We start from the raw sequence: 25,328 nt of genomic DNA on the forward strand, positions 1-25,328 counted from the left end.
AGAACTGTCAAACTTTCATTTTAAGTGGAGCTCATGTATGTAATGTGTGGGCGCTACAATAATCAACCCTGCTATTACAATAAAAATTGTTCATTGCTGAAATGAGCCTTTTATAAAGTAGGAAATTGCACAATATACCGTTTATTGAGTAATTAATAACAAATAATAATTAACGTGTGCTAGTTATCTACGTTATTTCGTCAGTAGTTACGTATTTAGTTTTACTAGACCGTAACATTCGGAATATAACTTTAAAATTGTTTTAATACTTGATCGTAAACCAAAGCACTAATATTTCATGACGAATTGACAATATAATAATTATTTATAATTGAATTAATGTAATAAACCCACAGATTACAGAATGCTGATTAAAAATTAATATGCGAGCATTAAGTTCATTTCTCTCAATGTCCAATTATTAATAAAAGTATTTATTGATTGTGCCCTTTAGAAATGATATGTTGTTTGCTTTACAATGTATAACGCAGATACCGAGAATTGTTCGCCAAAATAAAAGGGAAGTATAGTTTAGTATTGCACGTTAAGAAACATTAACGTGACTTGCATCATCAAAGTTATATAATTTATTTATTTTATCGAATAAAGACTTTATAATGCCTGTAAATGTCAACATACGGTTTAATAAATTTAAAAGTTATTTAAGTGAGAAAATATTCTCATCTATGAAAACGTCTGCGTTTTATTTTAAATGTAAAAATAGCAGAATAATTCTTATTCGTCAAGCATTGATTATGTATGAGATTTGATTTTATAGATCTTAAAACATAAACTTACCTTCACTCATGAAGTAGGGTATCCTAAATCTTCCCGAGAGCACCCTGTCTCTCAACGATTGTAGAGTGGAGCCGTCAAAAGGCAGTGCCCCGCAAACTAACACGTATAGCACTACACCGAGGCTCTGAAAAACATAGTTACCAGTGTTAGACTGTTTATTATCTGAAGAAACAAAATAAATATTTTTTTGTTTTTTTTTTTAATTTAGAAGAAAGCAATGTATGTCAATATTCTTCTGTAAATTAGTCATAGAAATACATGATCTAGATTTTAATTATAAACAATATATTTTATAAATATAATCATTAAAACAATAAATCAGTGGCCCCATAACCTTTTTTATGTCTGGCATCTGATTCCTGTATCTGTTTCATGATCTTTTGTCAATATAGTAAGCAAATAGGTGATCAGCCAGTGCCGTCAACTTTTCTAGTCTAAGACAAGCCGGTTTACCCATGATGTTATCCTCACCGTTCGAGCGTATATTAAAATGCGCATAAAGAAAGAAAGTACATTGGTGCGTAACAGGGGATCGAACCTACGACCTCTGGGGTACGCTCAATCCACTAGGCTAACACTGCACTTTAATACGATTTGATATATTAACAACAATGCAATTGAGACCTATTTATAACGAAAAATTTCCAACGAAAATATTTTTATAAAATCTTATAAAACTCATTCAAATATATCATCGGATAAATGTTCCTGAACTAATATAAAGTATTCAAAGCGCCATTTACGTAAGCAGGACGTCATAAATTGCTGAAAAATTGAGCATTTTTGATAGAACTATTCTAAAACGGATTTTGCACTTCTGCAAAAAGCTTAATTCCGCGTGCTGATGATTCAAAACTCTCTTTGTAAAAACTATAAAGGGTTCTCTTTTGGTTTACATAAAGAAAATGGATAAGGTCTAAATGGCTCTGTCTTACTTGTTTTTTTTAAATGTACATGGAGGCTCCTGACTCACCTGATGTTAACTGTTATTGCCGCACTGCTGTATCGCCGACTTTTTTTATATACCTACATATTTAGGTATTTAGTCAGACAAGATTTAAATGTTTATTTGTCCAGCAAATAAATTGCTCCAGATTCGAAAAAAAAACGATTTAATATTATTATTTCTAGCAGGAAAATTACTATTGAATAACAAAATCTCAGAAAGTAACGTGCAGAGACCAAAGCTTACAATCAAAACATTAGGGCTATGCTATACACAACTTTCAAGTAGAAATAACATATAAAGAACTTACCCATATATCTATTTCCGGTCCCGTATACCGTTTGCCTTCAAAGACTTCTGGGGCGGCATAAGGCGGGGATCCGCACCAGGTAGCAAGTAGTTCTCCCTGGGCGTAGTAGTTACTGAACCCAAAATCTGCTATTTTTATGTTCATGTTTGCGTCCAAAAGCAAATTCTCCGCCTAGATGAGAAAAGTTAGTTTAACGAAAAGTTTTGCAAAGCGTAAATACATGTGGATAAAAGGACATGGAAAGGTTATAATAACTATGATAACGTCTCTTGTATAATCTGTGGCATTATTGCTTCTAAACGAATGAACGTATGGCTCTTTTAATGCGAGGATTTAAAAATGGCATGAATTTAACTTGGTATTATTCGGACTATGAACGCCACAATAGCTAATAATTCGTCTAAAGCTCTAAATGCTTAGTATGTTTACAGTAATTTATACAAAATAAAATTCGTACCTGGTTCGAAAATTAATTTTCATATAACTTTCATGACATATACCATGTACCATTATACACCATTACTTCATGTGTTTTCTATATAATGCAAAATACAAATCATTTGGCAAAAGAGCTCTGACTTCCCAGCGTTATTTATCTTCTTGATAGGAGTACGTAATGTTACGAATTCGGAATCCGTATTGAAAAATATTAACAAGTGGCCTTAATTATGAGGTTAAAACATGGCTGTTGACTTTAATAGTAAGTCCACTAAAAATCCAGTCATAATAAAATATACCACGGAGTTCTATAAGTGGAATTACAAATTATATGTTATTTCCAGGAGGAGGAGCTTGTCCCGGTAGAATGCGATAGCGACCCCGGAGCCTCTGTAACGCGGCATTGTAGGAATTTGTCGAGGTGTTTTTAGTGGGTATTGTTCACCCAGTCTTTGAATAGCAGAGATTTTGGTGTGGGTCGAGTCCAACATACCCCTACAACTTTTTAGGGCGGGGGGGATGCGCAAATGCATTTCCACCTCGAATAAAAAAAAGGAGAAGGAGCTTGGAGAGGGAGTCTCTCATCTTATACGTGATTACAGCCAGCACAATATTTGTATAAAGCCTTAAATAATTTTATTACAATAATGCCTTCCATGAAGGCTTGAATTTTATATCTTATGCAATATGTCTAAATATAGCTTTGTACACATTTAATATCCGTGAAGTTCAAACTGCCAGATGCAATGAGCAGCGAGGGTGCCGACAAGAAAAGAAAACTTGTGCTTACACAACTCTGAATGAAAATCTTCGTATAAAAGGTCTGACTTTATTGTACAATAAAATACTACTGATATAAGCTATCTTTTTCTGTAGGTACTTAAAAATAAAATGAAATAGAGAGAAAAATTTTCGAAGGCAATTTAATTTTACTTCGTTGTATCTATCTTTGTTTGAGTTATTTTTTAGTTAGAGTATTTTCACACACGTCATTGTTCTGTATCATACCAAATTAAGTAACTCACTCATTCGCTGATATAGTTCTTTCACTTTTACAAAAAAAAACACAAATTCGTTTAGAAGCAACAATGCAATAATTAAACAACGAATATCATCGGAAGCAGTATTTTCAGAAAATATTTTACTTCTATTAAACCAAGAACGGTTAGCGGTTTAGAAAAATCAGAATATTTACTTTTCTCTCGCAGGCCTTATTGTGAATTAAGCGAACTTAGTACTAACTTTGAGATCTCTATGTACAATCCGCCTCTCGTGACAATATTCCACCGCCGATAGAATTTGCCAAAACTTTCTTCTTGCCGCTTGCTCTGCCATCCGCCCGTACCTTGCGATGTAATCTAAATAAATTAAGGATGACATTTTTTATTAAGAACAAAAATACAGTAACCAGAAGAACATATTATCCATAACAAATACTATTTAAAAGCCTTTAGTAATAAATATTAATCAATGCCATATTCAAGTTGTACAAAAATGTATTGATCTTTCTATAAAAATAGTACGTTTGTACGGGTTTCATGTAATGGATATAGAGATAAAAAATTAAGCATTTTTGAAGAACATTTATGAATTACAGTCGAATTTCAACTACTGGGCGACATCTGCATGAAACAAAATTTTATCTTCATCCATCAAAAGGATTTACATTTTTTAAATTCTCTTTTGTTTTTAACCGCTTTCATGTTAATGTAATGAAACCTCTTTTTAATTTGTTGTTTCACTCTATACTTTATGCAGTTGGAAATTAAATTAGTGCACAAACGTTTATAAAACATTAATATTTAACATAATTATTCAAATTTATGTTTTTATATGATTTGTTCAAGTCCAATCTTTAAAATTATATTATATACTTTTTTTAGATGCGTTTTACAATTTATTGATTTCATAAATGGTGAAAAATCATCATTTTTGCTTTCTATGTAGAAATGTTTTAATAGTAAAAGAAAATATGAAATTTAGTAATTCTAGTGTAATAAAGCAAAAGAATAAAAACATCCAGTGACAAACTAGCACATTTTTAATTGGACTGAAATATTTTTAAATAAAAGCATTTTCAAGATATCGATACTTTTAAATATAAATGGTATATACAAGACCCTTTTACTAAATCAGAATAAAACATATATTAGAAGCTCAATTATAATCTTAGCTTATCGTGAATATGCGCGCTCCTTTATTACTGAAGTTAGCTTAGAAATAGAATTCCAATATTTTTTCAGATTGATATAATATGTAAATCCATAAAAGGCCACGAACGTAATACAATTCCAAAAATTGCTTTCTAAGATGAATATAAAAATTGGTATTTTCTACGTATATACACAGTGCCGGACTAACCACGTAGCAAGAAAAGCAAATGCCTACGGGCACCACAAATTTGGGGGGCCCCGTAGCATTCCGTTTGCGTTCCAAACGTACCCGTTACAAAAACATAATAATTTAAAACTCGATTTCTTCACGTTAAATTGTAAAAATTAATTAAGAATTTTACAAACTTTGTTGAATATATATCATATTTTTTTCTGAAATATGTCTGCATTGAAAGTGTTACTATCTCTAAATTTTCCGATATTAAATCCAAAAATAATTTATTTTGTTTTATTTAATACCCTAAACTTGAGAATTCTTGAAAGAATTTGCGACAGGCCCTGCGCTGGCTGTATCCGGCACTGTATATACAGAAGTATTATTTTAGAATTGATTTTATTTCAAATGTTTGCCTTTTACGAAAGTGGAGAGATACCAGTGACATTGCCAAGCAACCACTCGACTGAACTGAAGGCAAAAGGAAACTGGACCGCCCAAAACAGACCTGGGATTAAAACATCGTTGCAGAGGCGAAGGAAGCTGGAATGATGTGGAATGAAATTAAGATGCATGCTCAGGACCGATAGGGTGGTATTCTACGCTTGATGCCCTAATTGAGATTTGGGCCACATAACACATTTCATGGCGAACAGCTAATAATTACGTGTTTTATAACAGACACAACCGATGAATCAATTATATTTTTTTATAAATTCAGCTAAAACTAAACCCGGGCTACACCTTTAAAATATAACCGGGTTAAAATTATAAGTAAAAACAAACAAATTTTATCTTCAAGTGATTGATAAATCAGTTTAACGACCTGCAAAAAGTCCTTTTCAGACTTATTCTGATGGCTTAGGCTGATGTAGATTTCAATTGTTCTCAAAATAGACTTCCTGCAGAATCAGGTCCATACATTTGAATATTTTATATAAGATCTGCACTAAATTGCGTTTTGTGTCCGATGACAGTGTTAATACCAGTTTGGAGGTTATTCTTACTACGTATTTAGTTATGAGAATTATTTTATGACAATTTAGCTATTTTTCAATTTGCTTAACTCTATTTGGGTTCCGAGTATGTTTCTGACTAGAATGGGGCTTTGCAGTTCCATATATACCTTTAGTGATTTTCTAAATAAGATTAAGTGCCTTCTATATTAACGATACAAATTGTGCTAGAAAATAATTAATAGGTACTAATAACACTCTTAAAAAAGAACGTGACTTGTAAAAGTATAAAACGGTTTAATGTCAGACTTTAGATATTAATGCGAATCGGTGAAATTTAATTTTCTTCCACCTGCATTTTATGAATAATCCAGCCGTGCACCTGCGCCGGCCACCTGTCATTTCGGACTATGAATAAGAAATACTATTCTTCAGAGCTTCTATTGCTTTACGTAATCAGTAATATGTTTGTATAAATTATTTATTAGTATTTAAATAATCTACTTTTGCTTAGGAGAGAGGCTTCTACGAGAGGCTGCGACTATTATTGATGTACAATCCAATCAAGGTCATGAATTTTAAACCAAACTTAAAATCCTAACTAACACACGTTGTAATTAATTTCGTTAATCGATTAATGTATTTAATGAGGCGAACGCCCAACAACTTCCTTGTTTTAATTTCTTATCAACTTCTATAATAAAGAAAATACTCAAATAATTTTCCACTGCTGAAGGTCGCAAAAACTAATTTAAATGAATTGTAACTATTGGAATTTCCTAGTGTATTGTAAAAGATATTAATTAATAATTTGATACTTTTTGCATCATTTTCATCAAATGTTTAACCGACTTAAAAAACCGAACTTTATTCGACGTGTTATTTTTCTTTTGTATGTTTTTACAGATCCGCCGGCTGTTGACAGATCTGGCAACATCTGACAACATGTCAAATAATTGGGATTTGAAGGGTATAGGATTAATGTAATTTTTGACATTGACTTCCAATAAAAATTTCGGTCAAAAATTGTTATGCTTGAGTTTACGTATTATACTTAGGGGAAATTGCTTTGTATATTTATGCGTTTTAAATAAATAGTTCTTAACAACTTATATGATAATTTCGAACTTCAGCACCAGCCACCAATTGAGTCATTAAATTGTTTGTTTATCTTTAAAAACAGTTTGTTTCCGTATGTTTCGACACCAGCCATTTTTCAAAGCAGGAAAATAAAATCACTTCCCATTGCTAGCATCTTAACTGCGTAATTTAATACTTTATTAAGAACTTCCGAGTACTTTGTATATCCATGTAATTGAGGAACTGTCTCAATAAAAGCCCAAGTAATCCCAATTCAGATATGGTTTATTCGATACTCGGCTTAACGGATTTTTTATATACGCAATTAGTACTAGCTCATACAGCGAAGAAAACTCTAATATGACAGAAACGCTCTGACCTGTCAAGCAAATTTAAAAAAAGTGTGAAGAGACACGCCGTCTATTTTTTGGCCAAGCCGGTTTCCTCACGATGATTTCCTTTATCGTTAGAGCGAATGTTAAATTCGCACATAAAATCCCTTGGTGCACAACACACGCTGAAGACACTGGGCCAACACAAGTTATCTACTTATAGGAGCCCTTTTAAGTTGTGTTTAAGTTAATTCATAACATAATTATAATCAATAATAAAATTTACCTCTGAACGATAGTCGTGAACATGTGCTACACTAGTTATCAAACGACAATCACATTCCGAATTACTGTAAATTTCCATAGACGAATTTCAGTATCGTCAGCTGTGCGCAAAATTGCTACCCATCCCCTTCCCGGTGACGTCATTGCCAAACTGTTTACGTCATGCAGGGGTCGACAATGGTTGGTCCGTTTAGAAGTAATAAACTTCTAAACGTTGGGACGGTTGGGACGTTGGTATGTTAGTAAAAATTGAGGATATTTAAATTTTATGTGGTTTAGGGAATATCTTCACTAGTTTGGTTCTAATTTTGTAAACAGCAGGAAAACAGATGCACAGAGTTTTAGTATGTTTTTTTGTATATTCGCACATATTATTCACTAAAACCTGTTGCTCGTATATAAGGAAAACTAGGTGTTTTTATACGGATAGAGGAAAGAAATATGCAGCTGTCATGTTCAAAAAATAACTTACGAAACGATTATTAATACCTAAATATATAAATTTACGATTCGATTAGAATGTTTTGTCACTTTTGTTTATTTGCAAAATGGCACACTCGCATACTAAAAATAATAAAGCCAAAAATTCTGGCCTTTCGATATGAACGGCTTTCGCTTCTCGAAAATTTATTAAAATTATTTGGATATTGAATTTTAGTTTTTCATTTTATGCTTTGAAAATTTACTTACTGTGTTTCGTTAACAATTTCCTACCTAAAATCTATAATTTAAGTTTATTAAGTGAAGAATTACATTTTTTACATCAATAACAAATTATTATGACATTACCCTATCCAGTATAAATATAATATTAAGGGTATTCTAGTTGATAGAGTTGAGGTGATTCGCGACTTGGGAGTGCTATTTGACTCTGCTATGTCTTTTAGACCTCATTATAATGATATATGTAGAAGAGCTAACCGGATGCTATCCTTTATTCTTAGAACCGCTAAACCATTCAGGCGAGCCGACTCCTTGATTATCTTATACAGCTCTCTCGTGAGAACCATGGTTGAGTATTGTTCAGCGGTATGGACCCCGATATACCAAACTCATATAGATAGATTGGAGGCTATACAAAGGCGGTTTGTCAGAGCATTGTGCTATAAGTATGGTCTTAGGCGAAAAATAAACCAATATGACCAGCGTCTTGCCCACTTTCAAATGGTTAGTCTTGAAAGGAGGAGGTGGATGAGCGACCTGTGCACTTTGCATAAAATAGCAAATGGCTCATTTGACACCTGCCTTTTGGAGAGGCTGGAGATCAAGGTACCGACGCGTTCTGTGCGCATCCAGGAATTATTTGTTATACCTATGACTGATAACAATGTTTCCCAGAATGCTCCGCTCGTAAGAATGTGCAAATATTATAATGCTGTGTGTGCTGAGGTTGATATTTTTCACAATAATATTTGTAAATTTAAAAAGATAGTTCATAGTAAATACTTGCAACCTTAATTACTAATTTAATTGATTAATGTATATGTATATATACGTGTGTGTGTGTATGTATATATATATTTTTTCTTTTATTTTTTTGTCATTCGGTTTGATATGTGTATGTTGTTTAGTTGATATTTAGTGTAAATGCTGTATACAGATTGGAAGTCAGATTTTTAAATGTTGTTTAGTGTGTAATAATTTTATGTATGTAATCAATCTGTTTTCTGTTTTTGTACCTAAATGTGAAAATAAAATTACATACATTGAGCGATGGGGCATAATAATTTATGAAAGGCGAAGGTATGTCATGGCACAAAAAATGTTAGAAATCACTTTAACACTACAACCTATCTTAGAATAAAACCAAGTACCTCTTAAAACATTCTATATTCTGATAAGAAGGTTAAAACGCCCATCCTTTGAGTCCTTCTACGTATTGGGACATTCGTAGGTCGTAATTAGTTATTTATATTCCAAAAACACCTACGCGTAACATTGACAGTACCTACACGTTCCATACAGAATCAACCTACACGCTAATAATAAAATATATAATAAAAAATGCGCAGGCTTTGACGCTTAGATATTTTCTTTAAATCACTATTAGTGTAGTCGAGTTTAAAAGAGTTTGCGTTCGTAGTAATAAAATAGTAATTATAAGAGAGGTTTAATTTACTTTAAAAGTGAAGATCTCTTCAATACGATAACAATATTTCATACAATTAATACAATAATCCTGTATAACGTAGATACGTTACAGGTATACAGGACGAAAATACAGCTAACACTGTTTGTAACATAACGATTATATTGACCAAAATCAAAGGTCCCGGCTGAATTATATTGTATTAGGAGTACCAAATACCTATACCTATTAAATATATCGCTATAACTGGATTTTAACTGTAGTACTTTCGAAGAAATATCAATCGATAAAATATTTCATTAAACACAAATCCTTACCTAAAATTAGTGTTGAGAATTGTCAGAGAGCACAAAAATCTATAATACCTCGGATTCGTTCGATAAATCACGGGAATGGCGGCTATTTTTCAAATATCAACTCAATACCGTGACTGGTGTAATAACTAGGGTAGCTTTGCCCCGGACAAGCCATTAATATTATCATTTTACCACAATACTGCGAGGTAGATCGAAATTCGGTGTTCTTTATTTAAATTAACGATGTCACGAACGTAAGCATTCTTATCCACGATTTAGTTACGAAGAGAAATGATGTTAATTTTATTTGTATCTATGTTTTATATACAAATTAATTTAATGGGTTTGAAAACATACATAGATATATATACATTATAAATATACAAGTGTTTGAAATTAAAGTTAATTAAGTAAAAACATACGAAAAAATTACGCACTTAAATTATTATTTTATATTAAATTTTATTATTTACTAGTGGCCAGTCACGGCTTCGCAAGGGTAGACATTTATTAAAAAAAAAAATATTTTTCTATAAAAAAAATTTAAACTATTAAGTTTACATTTTTTTTAATCTAACATTATTGTAGATTTAGTAGGGATACTTATTTTTTTTTCTTGTCATTAAAATAGCCTTTATTAATCAGTGATAAAGTAGCATTCAAATGGTGAAAGAATTTTTAAAATCGTTCCAGTACTCTTTGGGCCATTTCGTTACAATTACTTATTCCGTATATATAAAAATAAGGAATTTAACGTTCTATTAAGGTATAGATGCTGTATCTTACTCAAAATAACCATCCTATTTAAAGCAATATTTCACTTCGGGGCCAAAAATGTTACTGAGTTGTTTTGATTTTCCCTATATTGTTGAAACAAGGAATCCTAATGCCTTCTAGTTTCTAACGTTACGCAAGTAACTAAATTAGATTTGAATGAAATGTTTACAATGTAAATGTAGTATGACTCACCGAAGATTTCTCCCTTGCTCGCGTACTCTGAGACTATGTATATCATGTTCTTCGTTTCCATGACCTGTAAATAAAATATAGTATTGTTATAAAGTCTAAATCAAATATACAGTATTTACAATTTTCTTTACCTACATATATTAATATTAATAATTAAAAAATTGATAAATAGAAAATTAAAGCACATTTAAAAAGTTTGGTCCCAGCAGTATACCTTTAATTCTGATATAATTTCCTCGCTGATTTTGATACTTGATTGATTATAAAATAAAAAATAATTGATTACGAAACACGGGTTGAAACGCCTGGGGTTTTCTTTAAAAAAAATGCCAATTGTGAAGGGTCATGTTTTTCCTTTGAAGCTTCTAATAGATCGCTATTAGAGTCTTTCTAATTTCATATTCAATGTGCAATTATCGGTTTTAATCTTAAGATGGCATCATTTAGACTTTATGAGTGTATGATACCAAGTGATATGAGTACCAAACCGTCAAGTAATTAGAAACTCTTTAGAAAATTTAACTAACTAAATAATCTCAAAACAATTTGAAAATAATAATTACAATATTAAAGTTCATTACAAAAAATAATTACATCGAATACGGAAAGATTGAAGTCATTCATCGAAATTGTACCAATTCAAAAAGTCTTAAGATTCTTTACTTAATCTTAAGATTGGTTGTTCTTAATTTAAATATCCACTTAATGGGAGTGTTTCAAATATTCGACTCGTTTTATTCTTATCTCAAGACATCTCAAATTTGTTCAGAGATTCACTGTAAAAGGTTTAACTTGTTCCACACTTTCTGATCCAATTAGGAAAGTAATTTGTGCTCGCGAATCACTCTAGAAAATAAATGCGTTCTAAGCTTAAAATAAAACTAATCTGTATAATATTATTAAGCTAATAAACTGCAATGTTCTGTATATTATTAATTACGATGTTAAATCTCAATATAAGTTCTCAAAAGAAGAACTGGCAAGAAACTACTACACACGCATCCCCACATATGTTCAAGATTGTTTTTTTTTTTTAAATCAACCATTTTTATTCTTGACATGATCAAGGCATTCCTTTAAGTCCCTCTTCCTTGTACTAGCGTCACTGTATTTGGTATTGCCCATATATTTTAGAACGGAATTCGCGTATGACGAACAACGGGTTCAGAATTGTTTAGAATGCGTTAATGTCCTTAAAGAGAGTATTACAATTAAGATACTAACTCTATTTTTGTTCCGTAAGATAAAGATGTATTTTACCAAAATATAAAAGGTTTTCAGTCAGTTTTTATTATGTTATGCTTTACAAATAAAATAGTGACATGATATCCCTCTTTGTGGCCGAGTTGTCAAAAGCAAGGCAAAATTACTAATAAATTAGTAATTCTACTAATCAAAATCCCCACTTAAATAAAGTTAGAATTGTATTATTTTTCATTAATGAAAAACCTAAGGTCGCGCCAATGAACTGTTAGCGGACACGACGAAAATAAAATTTAAAAATAAACTTATATGAAATGACGCATCTTTCCTCATGTTTACGATATACTGAGCAATTTATTCGAAAATCACTTTTTCAGTGCGAATTTTATTGCAGTCTTTAAGTTTATGCGTTAAATAACGTGTGAATTTACTACCTAATTCAATGTATCATTGTATGATGTAGTACGTAAAAAGCCGCTGCCGCGTTTGTAGGCGAGGTCCATTTAAACTTCGTAACACATTGAAATGTTTTCATCAATAATGACTATATATCAAAGTCGCTTCTAGTGTATTGTACGTATTTTGATTTTCATGAATTTTACTAACGTCTTTGAATTACAAAAACTGCATGTTATATTGTATAACTGACCTAATTTGTGGCGCAATTGCACATTTCCTGTACACTGCTTATTTATCAAACTTTAATAAAAACCGATAGATAATAGTACACTTATTTGATAGGCATTATTTAATTCAGTGACATAGCCTAAGGTTTGTCTAAATAAATTTAATTTAATAGCTAATTTTGTGAAAAAAAATATTCAATTTTCTTTAGAATTTTCTGTTTTTTTTCGGTAACACTGATTGTTTTGTGAAGGCACTGAACGATATATACGACATTACAAAAAGTGGACGTTTGTAACATGTTTGTTGCCATGGCTATAATAAAAATGTAACCACTTTTTATAAACGCTGAAATATTTATTATAAATGAAATAAGGCTGCGCCAGTAATACGTTTATAATATTTAAAACGTTACATCTGAAGAGTGATGCCAGAATAAGTTTATATAAATGTTAATAAAGCAGTATTTATATTTAGATCGCACGAGAATATCACGTGAAAGTCTCTTGACGTAAATAATACGTATTCTTCTCAGAATCTACTTGTGACAAAGGCAGAACCTTATACAAATGTCACCTATTTATATAAGGAGAAAAGCTATTAGAAATAATGATAGATATCTAATTTATAAATTGAATGATTATATTGGTGGTAATAGGAAACACGCATAGTAAATATAAAGAGTGTTATAAAAAATAGTGGCGATACGAGAACAAAATTCAAAAATACCATTCTATATTTTATATTTTTAATTTGTCAATACATTATTTTCTTAAATAATGTATTAGGTCAAAATAATATCAGACAGTATGTCTTTAGTGCGTTTGAATTGTATTTGATACTGGATTTTAAATCTATTGTAGCTTCCAAGCACATGTGCAAAATTTCTTAAATGTAAACTTAGTAACTGAATGTAAAATTGTGGTGATGTGATTTCAATCAGAGTAATCCGTAGGGAAGTGAAGTTTTATTAAATTTGATTTTGTTTTATGGCCTGCTTACAAGCCCTAATTTGGAAATAATAACGATAAATATTGAAGTGGGTTCTATTTTTCGATTCTACTATTATTTTTAGCAGATGCATACTCTTTCTTTATAAATGTTGTGCATATAATAACTAAAATATTACCTCGTGTGATACTATACATTATATATACCAATTTGGCTGTTATGACTTCATCAATTAGCGTTAATGCAAAATAAAGATAGTTTAAGTAATAAACTATCTTTATTTTTGGTTTTTGTATTGTAATATAATAAAAATATATTTTGTAATTGTAATATGATAAACATACAATCATATTAAATACTAAATTAGAGTTTATTGGTGCACATACAGGTATCGAACCTACGATCCCAAAGATGAGAGTCGTACTTTGAAACATTGCGCTAACCGGCTCACTTATAATAATTTATTAAAAACTTATGTTTTTTTTTATAACCACATACTATTAACGCCAGAAATCCATAAATAATGATAACAATAATTTTTAACGTTTGATAATATCATATTTCATAACTATAATTATCATATTAATTAAATCATAAATAATAATTATTTATACTTAATTTAATTGGATATGAACCGTAGTTAGTAGATACTCACGAGTTAATGTATTCTAGCAGCGCTCTCAACTTTGTTAGCACCCGACCAAAATAATGATGTGCTTCAAGCCTCCAACTTCACCTTAATTTAAGTTACATAGAGATTATTTTATGAGAGCTTTTAAAATGAATGTTTAACTATTATAAGTTAGATAACATTCCTTGCCCTATCACGCGAGCAACATTATTGAAATTTAGTAGGCTTAGACCAAATCAAAACACTTGTTTTACGGCCGCTTTCTATTATCGATCTATAATCCAAAAAAATTTGTAGTCCCGAGATGTTGCGATTGAGCCATCGATCGAAAATCTATATTTCTATATGACAATACCTGCTTTGAAATCTTTGTAATAAAAGGATTTGTCGCCACTCACGTGGTTTCGTTTTACGTGTTCCCCTTATTTGTGTAGTATCTCACTATATTATTACATGATTTTTTTATATAAAACGTAGACATTTATTGTAAATTCAAATTTTTTTTATATAACATATATAATATTATATATTTTATATATAACAGCATATTAAATTGCGAGTAACAGCAAAAATTGTTTGCATAATAGAAGTTTACATTACTGAGTGTTCAATATATCTTTATTTAAATCAATACATATTATACTATGTTCTTTAACATAAATACGTAAAACCATAAATAGTCTGTTATGAAGTAAGCAATCTAGGTAATACCACCTATTTAAGCTAGAACCAATGCTTATTATTTAAAATATATCTATATATTACCGAGTATTTAAATAATAACATAGTTCTCAACCGTAATTTAACAATAAAACCCATGTTATTAACTGAACCATTGATTGTTATTGTGCTTATCTCACGGAAAACCACAATAATGGCGATGTAGAAACTAATTTTAAGAAACTATGTCGTAACAATTGTTTATGGTAGTTTACATGTTCTCATATACTTTTAATAAATATGACGTACAAGAGCTAAGGTATTAATATATCTAATGTCGATTTAATATTTAAAGTTTATAAACCGACAATAAATACGACATAAACCTCTTAAATACTTATACAAATGTTTGTCACATTTACTCGCGTTTAAAGTCACATGAGTGTGATAAGGATAACACATGGAATACATGAGAAGACTAGTGTTTACTTCGTATACCAGATATCGTGCGCATTTAGGGATTTATAAGTTTTGTATTTACGACTCAGTTTACTCAGTCATAATCCTTTAATTTATTCCTTTTGGATATAATTGAACAAAATCTAATCGCGAATTTTACCCTACATAGTAATAATAATAATTAAAATTGATACAGAGATAATTCGCCTTAGGGTCCTTCAAGAAAAGAGCGTATCAATTCTTAAAAGGCCGGCAACGCACTCGCAAGCCCTCTGGCATTGAGCGCCCATGGGCGGCGGTATGACTTAACATCAGATGAGCCTCCTGCCCGTTTGCCCCCTGTTCTATAAAAAATTAAAATAAATTTATAAATTTGGTCTCTATGGCAGTATACGTTTAAATTTGGGAGCGTTTATTTGCTGTATTGAGATATATATTCGTTGATCGCGCAAACCACCAGCTCTGGGTTCACCGGTACTATCTATCAGACGCCAACTTAAATCTTTAATTAGCGCCTGTTCCCTTGAACCCCAAAGCCTAAAAATCTCTACTCCAAGGGGAACAAATTAATAAATTATAAAAGATATCTAAAAAATTAGAATGTCTTCAAACAAGTTTAATTAGTAGAAACTAATATAATAAACACATAAAATACTGTCGTTTTTAACTTTTGTATTTTTTACATAAGTATTTATAAAATTTGTTTCTTTGTAAGTTTTATTTCAAATATATGTATGTAACATTATTTTCAGTTTTGTAAAGCGGACGATGTATATAGGCACCCAGAACCCAGGGATGTCACTAGTGGGTCTAATAGTATATTATTATTTCAAATGTTTTTACACTCCGAAGAGATTCCAATCGTATGATTGCTGGGGATATTTTAGAACAGGCTCTTGATCCCGCAAGAATCAAGAAACGTAACCGCCCAAGCAAACCTGGTGACTAGGCTAGGACTAGGTGGAAGGCAAAATACGAAGCCCAAGACGGAACACATTAGAGACTCTATATCTCATAATTTTTTACTGTGTAGGTTGAGAATATTAAGAAGGTCAGTGTAAGTGCGAATAAAATCTACTGGCCTAATTTAAAATCTATTTCACCATTAGAATGCTGATCCCTGAGCAATATTTGTTCATTTCAAAAACAATCCGCATGAAGACGAGACAGACCGCCGTACCATGTGTATTTTTCAAAAACAAATGACGATGCGTTAACGTTGAACAATCAAATCACGTACAAACGATACTAACGACGATTTCACGTGACATTTAACGACAAAAGTACATACAGAACGATGCAATATGCCTAACGGTATATGCCATTGTGTCGATTTAAATGGTTAAGCCTGTGCGAACGGAAAATTGCACGGAAGTATGTGGAAAAAACTGTTTAAAAAAGGGTAATGTCGCCCGATCGTGGAATGGGTTCTTTTATCATATATGTATATAATATCAATGTGTTTATTAAAGTCAACATTTGCCTATATTTAATGTGATCTGTGCCCGTACTCAGAAACTTACAATAACGAAGCCGACGATTTTTTACAGGTCGAGATGAGCTGTAAATGTTCATAAGGCCAACAGCTCTTTATTGATATTCGTATTAGAAGTTACATAGTAAGGACTCAGTTATTGTTTGCTCAAAGTTTTCCCACACAATCGTAAGGTTGCGATATCAGAGCTACGGAAATTGAAAGATCTATATCTAAATTGTATACAAAAATGTCGCGTTTTCGCTATGAAAGGTACAGGAGACTTTAGCAAACTTACCTCGTAATTAACATACTGTCAGCCCATTTTTATATGAACTTTGTGATATTTAGTCTTATATTGTTAAGATAAATATTGAAGCAGGCCTAAGTACATACAATATTCAAACAAATAAATCTCACCTGATACAGCTTAATAATATGAGGATGGTCCAGCCGTTTCATTATATCCACTTCTCTGTAGACTTTCTGAAGATTGCTGGCATCTAGTTGTGATTTATCTATTATCTTAATTGCTACCTGTAACAAAAATTTAAATATAAAATTCATAAGAAAATCTATTATATTGTTAACTACCGCTTTAACCAAAACAATCAATGAAACAGACCCAGATATATGTCTGCCCCACATCAGAGATTTCATTACATGCGGCTCACGTCTACATGTTATGAAATTCCAATAATGTGATGGCATGGAAATCTAATAAATGTTATTAAAACAGGTTTTCCGTATAGCAAATCCTTATATTTATAACTCGGTAGCTCTTAGGATTTCATTTCTTGTGGGAATCACTGAATTCACATTTAACTTTTCTCGATAAATGGAACGCAACAAAAGAATCCACAATTTATACCACGACTGAAGGCATCGTTCAAGCAACAAACTCGTAATTATAATTAGTACAGATAAGTAGAAAAACAATTAGCAAACAGTTGTACAAATAAGTCTGAGTCATTGTCTGAAAACGTAGTCGAAATCGTTGATAATGTAAAGAAGTAATGACATTCGAATCTATGTTAGTACTACGACGAAAATCACCCGCTGCGACTCCAGCAAAAAAACGCAAACACATTTTCTTATAGTTTTTCCAAACGTCCAAGTTATTCATAATATAGAAGGCGAGATAAAGGCAGTGGAGATTATTTCAAACATATCACATTATAGTTCCGTGTTCGACTATAATGTTATATGTTTAATAGTTATATATTTATCTGTCTATATGTCTAAGTGTTTAGATTTACAGATAGAACATAAGATAGTTTTGCTCTTGACATGTACGTGAAAATGGAACATTCATCGAATTGATTTATTTTTAAAACAGACATAAACAAATTTTCATAGACTGTAGACTGGTAAACATAAACATATGGTATGAATTAGAATGTTTTCTAAATAAAAGATTATCACATTCTGAAGATTTGAAATGACTAAAGCCCTTAATGATTTTTTCCCATTAAAGTATCAAAACAAATCATCTTGCTCGGATTTCGAGTGTACGCCTATTTCTAAGCCAAATCTTGTTTTCTTTTAAGTACCACAAAAAAAAAACAAAAAAAAGTTACATCAAAACAGAAGTAATAAATCCAACTAAATCTTTAAACGGAAGAAAACAGTTATTCGGTGATTTGCCTTTAGCCACTGACGTCACACGGGCGTCACTCGCCAATTGACGCGATTAGAGACGACCTCACGCTCAATAAATGTTTAAATTCAATACTGGAAACAATATTTCGTGTTTTTATTATTAGTCATTTTATGTTCACGAATACCTAAGAAAATATAAAGCACGCGTCGAGATGTTATTATTCAAAATCTAGTAAATACTTATGAAATTGCAACGATCCAAAAAACCGTTCTATGATTCACTTTCGATAGATAACATGATTTACGTAGGTATTTTTGTGACGACTTTTACATGAAATAAGACAAAATAAAGTTTACAAATTTACATACATCTTCCTCTTATTTAAGCAATTTATAGTAAGTCGATTCGAATCTGTTTCATTTCCACTGGGTCACGCTCATGCTTGTAACATTTTGTTGATATGTCCGCTAGACTCCGACATTGACCTCATTGTCTCGATCTTTGCTTATAATTTGGCTTCCACGTTATAGGAACTTGTATTGCAGGGTTTTCCAGTACACAATCTTTTAATAATGCAGAAAATTCACTAGAAAATCGCTTAGGCCTATAAGAGATATTACTGTATTTTAAAATAGAATGGAAACATTGACGTCGTTAATATTTACGATTATTTTAAGCGCTGTCAAGTAAATTTTACGGATGATAAAATTTGTATAAAGATATCACTGACAGATTTGTAATAAAATATTTATATAGTTTCCAAAATTATTAGTTTAAAAATAGATATTGATCCTATGAATATTAAATTAGAAAGATTACTCATATTTAACTCTTGTTTACGTATTATAATTAAAATAGTGACGTATGTTTTTTAAACGCAGTAGGTCATTAACCTCGTGTCATTCAACCTTTAAGAAGCTTACAAAGGGTAAACTTGACAGGTGAAAACTTAAAACGAATTTTAACTTTTATCGGTACAAACATCCGTATTCTTAGTCATATTGCCTTGGGTCTGCTATGAAAGAAAAATGGAATCATTTGGTCAAACTAAATTTATTTAGAAATTATTTTTTATATCGATTTAAATGCTAAGATAATATGTACAATAAAAGATTGTAAAACTATACAGCACTTGATTCCTTGGCATAAATCCAACTGTTTCGGTGTTTTTTGATATTTTTATAATAACACTTTTAAAATATCATATTGACGCAAATTAAACGATCACCTACTTAATGTATCGTAATAAATGTAATAACTTAATAATTAAACACAAAACAATAGTACTGGAACAGAGGAGTTGAATAGAACTCGTGCCTTAAATGTTTCGTAGAAGTATCCATTAATGTATCTTGTTTAATCTTATTCAAGGATGATTCACTTTATTTGAAGTACTTTTAAAGGTATAACGTTTATGTTTTTTGTGGGCTTACACATTGTCAGCGAGTGAAGCCGCAGGAGAAAGTAAAGAATGTACTTAAAGAAGTATGACGCAAATATTGTCATTGACTAACTGTCCTCAACAAGAAGTGTGATAATGTGATTAAGCGACCATCGATAATTGATATTATCAACTATTTAATCTACCTCGTGACTGGTGTATATGTGCTCCAGACAACATTGAATACACTCCATAGCCTACGTGATATAGATCAAATTGACTATAAATATACCCGAATAAGATAATACTAATATATAATAAGATAATAGTCTATTAGGTATCCCTCATACCTGTGCCACCCCATGTGCAAATATTTAATCAATTACCATCTAAAATTCGCAATATTGATGTGTTTGACAAATTCAAAAAGGTAGTAAAGATGCATGTTAGAGTGAACACTGTTGACTAAAATTGAGATGGCTAATGACGTCGTGTATCTCGCTCCTATATACATATTAATAATATTATGTTTGTCATGTAAATAAAATATATTTTTTTGTAATGAGAAATAAAGTTCTTTAAACATAAAATAATTGAATAAAAAGGAGGGTAATTGGCCTAATCGCTTTCAAGGGATCTATTCTAGGCAACCACTGTGAGGACATAAATTAAATAATCTGAAAGCAAGAAATCACAACTACATAAGATATACAATTACTTAGACATAGATAATGGAACGAAACAAGGCAATTTAAACATATTTAAATAATTAACAGAGATACGATGTGGATATGATGCAATTAGATTGATTTATGAATAAAGGGACATGGCTGAAATCCATTCCCGTTTGCTGAAGGAAGAATTGGAAGAGGTGTCGTGATTATTATCGATAATTTTTGTAACCGAGATTGCGAAACGCCGCGATAAAGCTACTTTAATTGTGGTATAGATGTGAAAATGAAATGTTTTTCGGTAAAATACAAAAATACGATCATTAATTTCCTGGTGAATATGTAAACCTATACTAAGCTATCGTAAGCCGTAGTTGTGTACAGAAACTGTTGTGTAGGCACAGGTGCGGTTCTAGAAATTAGCTCTCCGCTGTGTAATTATTTCTAGACGTAAACGGTAAAGTCTCTGTCACGTAAATTATTTTATAATACTAAACTCCCTTAATCTTAGTATTTTTTTAAGATATCAACTAACTTATTTGGTGTAATTACATTCGGCTTTTGGATTACTGTTTTTTAATTCCTATACTGACTTTAATAATTTATTGCAGTGGTCGTCACATCTCTATAAATAAAAATGAATCACAAAATGTTTGTTAACGCAAAACTCGAAGATGATTTTTATATTCCATAAAATTCTTCCTTAGAGTTTAAGTTCTCTACCAGGAAAAATATATAGAATATTTAGAAAAATGTAGTAATTTTTGAGTATTTGTGATTTTTATTCCTGAATAGCAAACAGCCTCAATGGTAATCATAGCAAAACGTTTCATATAAGTAAAAAAATCACATTAAAGCGAAACGAAGTTTGCAAGGGTGGGTAGTTTTGAATAACACACCTATTTTCACACATATATAAGCTATCGCAGTATATAATTCAAAATCGCTAAATGACCTGCATCATGAGCAAACCCTTAATACACCACCCACATTCACACCGTCACACAGCACAGCCGAATTAAGTTTTAGGAACGTATTTAATATTTTTTATCAATTTTAGTCCTTTCGAAATATTATTACCTTTTGTATATACTTGTACTCCATATATTTAGTATACTTGTTTTTATTACTGTATATAATTTATGTTAGCTGTAGAACTACGAATTCAATATTTGAATATAGGGATAGTATTATTATTATATACCTACCTGAAAATCATCACCTTCAAGTATTCGTATGTGTTAGTTGAACATCTCAAACCCAAACAATAATTTGCGTCAATGCTTATCATATACTTATGAGATAAACCGCAACATAAAGTACCTATTATATTGACGTAGTAGATTTAAATCTCTCTATGACGACAAAGACAGTACCGATTATCTGTTTCCTGACACATAATTATTGATTTATTTGATTTAAATATTGTCTTTGACTATAGAATATTTAAATATATATATAAGTACGAGTATAAGAGCTGCGGCTTCGAATATAAAATATATATATATATATATATAAACGTAAAAAAGCAAAATAAATAATTAATAAGTAAGTAAAATAATTTAGTAATATCATAAAAAAAATTATGCCATGTACGGCATTAAAGGTTTTATCTCTAAAAACTTTAACCCTGGTTTTTACGGCCTACAATGAAATTCTAATTAAAAACAACCCAGGACAGTCAAAGGACTACTTTAGTTCGCAGGACATCCAACCCTGGGTCAAACAGCTATCAACAAGTCTAGACTACGATCAATATGGTGTGAGCGAGACGGGACACGTGCGAGAGGGAGGCACGCACCCCCGTAAGCCTCCCTATTTCCCGACTTGAGATTACATAGGTTGCATTTTATGTTTACTTTGAATTATCAATCTCGTCACATTTTGAATAAACGTCAAACGATATACGTGATAGTGAAAGTGTTTTTTTTAAGATTCATATTTCATGTGCTTTCTTTTCTATAGATTTCAATAACAAAACCTTACAATTAGCGCTTTTAATTCAGTTCAGTCAAGTCTAATATCAACTTTTCATACTTCATTGATATGAATTAAATATAGGGAATATTCACCTGTTAAAATTCATGCAAAATATGCCCGGAATATTCAAAATATGAAAGACATGGAACGTACGTTTTCCCTTTGTTGAGAAAAATCGCAATCTGTCAGGTACTCGTAGTAAGGGGGAGACATAGTGCACTCCATTCTAGTACCCCCCGCCCCGTAGTACATACTACGCCCTGAATTCAATTTAGCAGTTACTGTCAGTTCACATTTTTAATCTGTAAGGACTCATACAATTTATTTAAGTCTTTCCGTTTGGATAGATACAAAATTTAAATGTCACGAATGTATAGATTTTTAAGGTCGAGTTCGGCTATTGATCTGGATATATTATTTTTTAAATAGAAATCGGGGTCAGGCTAGGAGCACGATTATCAAACCTAGGGTTCGAATATCGTATCAGGTTTCTAAATTTGAATTGAATAAAGAATATCTTTACGTGACCAACATATCTTCATCCTAAAAATTTAAAACAAATTCATATTCAGTATTTCAATGTTGGTTATTGTTAGTTCTGTATTGTAATTTTTTTGGAGATGGGCACGTAGCGCGTTATACAGATTACAGATGGTCTAAACTCTAAAGCAGCAACCGAATGGACTGGTCCAAAAGGAACAAGAAACAAAGGAAGACCAATAGAGCGATGGGCTGTTGGGATCGAGAGGGTAGCTGGTAGAAATTGGATGACGATGGCACAAAATAATTTAGAATGGAAAAAGTTGGAGGCCTTGTTCCGGACAGGGGCCGCATCTTAGTTAAAATTGTATTTATATCTATTTTATTTAATTTATGTAAATAGGATGTGGAACAATAAAGGCTTATTTTTATTATTGTAATTTTTTACAATTTTTTAAGTTTTAACTTAAACGCCACTGGATTTTACCATATAATACATGTAAACAGTAAAACATGCTTTAACTTGCGCATGAGGTGTTTAATAAAATTGCTGTTCGTGTACTAGTGAACAACTTAAATGCAAATTCATTCTTTTGGATACTGTATCGAGAGATAAGAAAAAGCGGCTTACAAAATAAATACGTGACGTCATAAGTATATATGTATCTTGTTGAATAACATTTTGCTTGTTCATTTTATTATAAGTTTTTAAAAGAAAATAGTATTACTATTTAAAGGGTACTATATAACAGGTTTACTTATTTAAAGAAGAGATTCTACATATCTAGTCTCTAGTACATCATCAAATCATGAAATCTACGGTAGTTATGAGACAAAAAAGAGGGCTTAACATATTTAATACCACATTGGGCACATGACAATATAATATGGAATAAGATGATAAACAATACCAAGTTAAGTAATTTGTATATGCATTTGTTTTTACCCATTTGTTTTGCGATTAAGGAGACGAATTGGTAGCTGTTGAATAGTTGTGGAATAAATAGGCTTTGTTTTATACAAATAATATTGAACCAAACTGTATTCATTCAGAAATGAAAGTCCAACCACAAATATAGAAGTGGTGACCGCCAAAACGCGCAGATAACAAACTCTGACGCAGAAATCCAAAATAGATAACGCATTTGCGTCAAGCGCACATTTTTTAGCGCGCAATGTAAACTGAACTTGGCGGAAAGATTTCCTGACAAAGTGAAAAAAAATTACGCAAAAACCGTTCGCTTTCTCCTCAGAGGCCCAAGTATACGGCTGAAAAGGACCTGCAAATCGGCATTTACCATCTTTGGTCGGTATAGCGGTTATAGCGAATTATGACTCCTGTATGTCAAATAAGCTTATTTGACATTCAGGAGTCTGACCAAGTGTAAGCAAAATTTCAAACATCCCCGCCATATGAGAGGATTACTTACTTAAGAATAAATTTCAAATAATGTTTTAATTTGCGCTCCTAACGTCTATCAAACTTTATGTATAGGCCGATTAGCTACTAGTACTCTATTTAACCAATAAGCAAAATATATTTACAAATGCTTAAGCGGCAAATATTTAAGCAAAAGTCACGATTAAGTTAGTATGTAAATAAATTCATTTAAATATGCATCGTATATTCTCACGACTGATCACGCAAAGTGGACATGATCACTTTCTGTCTTTGGTATGAATCAATGCGTGAGACCAATTAACACGGATTTCATGTAATCGTGCTAGCCTAACATTCGTCAAAAGATAGATAAATGCTATGATTTTCTCTCCTGAGAAAGAGGGGATTTATGGCCAATTTTCCAGTACTTTTTAGATCTTAATACACTGACAGTCAAGTTTCTTTTAGACTGCGAAACTATTTATTAAATAAAAGTTATAAGAAGTCTGAAAACAGTATTTTGACTACAGGGAATCCTCAATAATAAGCAATTAGTACATAAACATAGAACAGCGAACTACAATTTTTGACTCACAAATATAGCAAATCCGTGTAGGTTGCCATTTATTAAGGAAGGTTATGTGATCGACAGATTGATAGACGTGTCATTCAATCTGTCGAAGTGATGACACAGTATTGACCATCACCTTGGCGCTAATGGTAAACGGGAAAAAGCCAAAAATCCATGCAACGCACACAAGGCCGCTATATTTCTGGATCAACCTCACACTGAACCGACTTTTGCTGATTGATGATTATGTTCTTCGAAATATTTCGCAGATGTTAAGTCAGTACTAACCTATTCGATAGATCGAAAATAGTTTGCAGTCTGTTTTCAAACATATGAGGATACAATGATTAATACGCATTCACCTCTTATTTTAATTTACAAATCGTTATGTATTTCACCAAATTTTCTTTTCGTAATTCTAAAAAAATTTAA

General features: G+C 31.4%; 1 protein-coding gene across 1 annotated transcript in view; it reads right to left on the bottom strand.

Annotated features, from left to right (window-relative positions):
• LOC110991383 (serine/threonine-protein kinase SIK2) overlaps positions 1-25,328 on the bottom strand; it is a 40,411-nt gene that overhangs the window by 13,064 nt on the left and 2,019 nt on the right. Inside the window, exons 2-6 of the mRNA XM_022256729.2 lie at positions 17,250-17,366; positions 10,828-10,891; positions 3,735-3,850; positions 2,055-2,225; positions 799-922 (exon numbers count right to left, since the gene is read on the bottom strand). Coding sequence (XP_022112421.2) covers positions 799-922; positions 2,055-2,225; positions 3,735-3,850; positions 10,828-10,891; positions 17,250-17,366 — 592 coding nt within the window. The remainder of the gene's footprint in view (positions 1-798; positions 923-2,054; positions 2,226-3,734; positions 3,851-10,827; positions 10,892-17,249; positions 17,367-25,328) is intronic.

This window comes from Pieris rapae, chromosome 6 (genome assembly GCF_905147795.1).
Source record: "Pieris rapae chromosome 6, ilPieRapa1.1, whole genome shotgun sequence".
In the NCBI taxonomy this organism is placed as follows: Eukaryota; Metazoa; Arthropoda; class Insecta; order Lepidoptera; family Pieridae; genus Pieris; species Pieris rapae.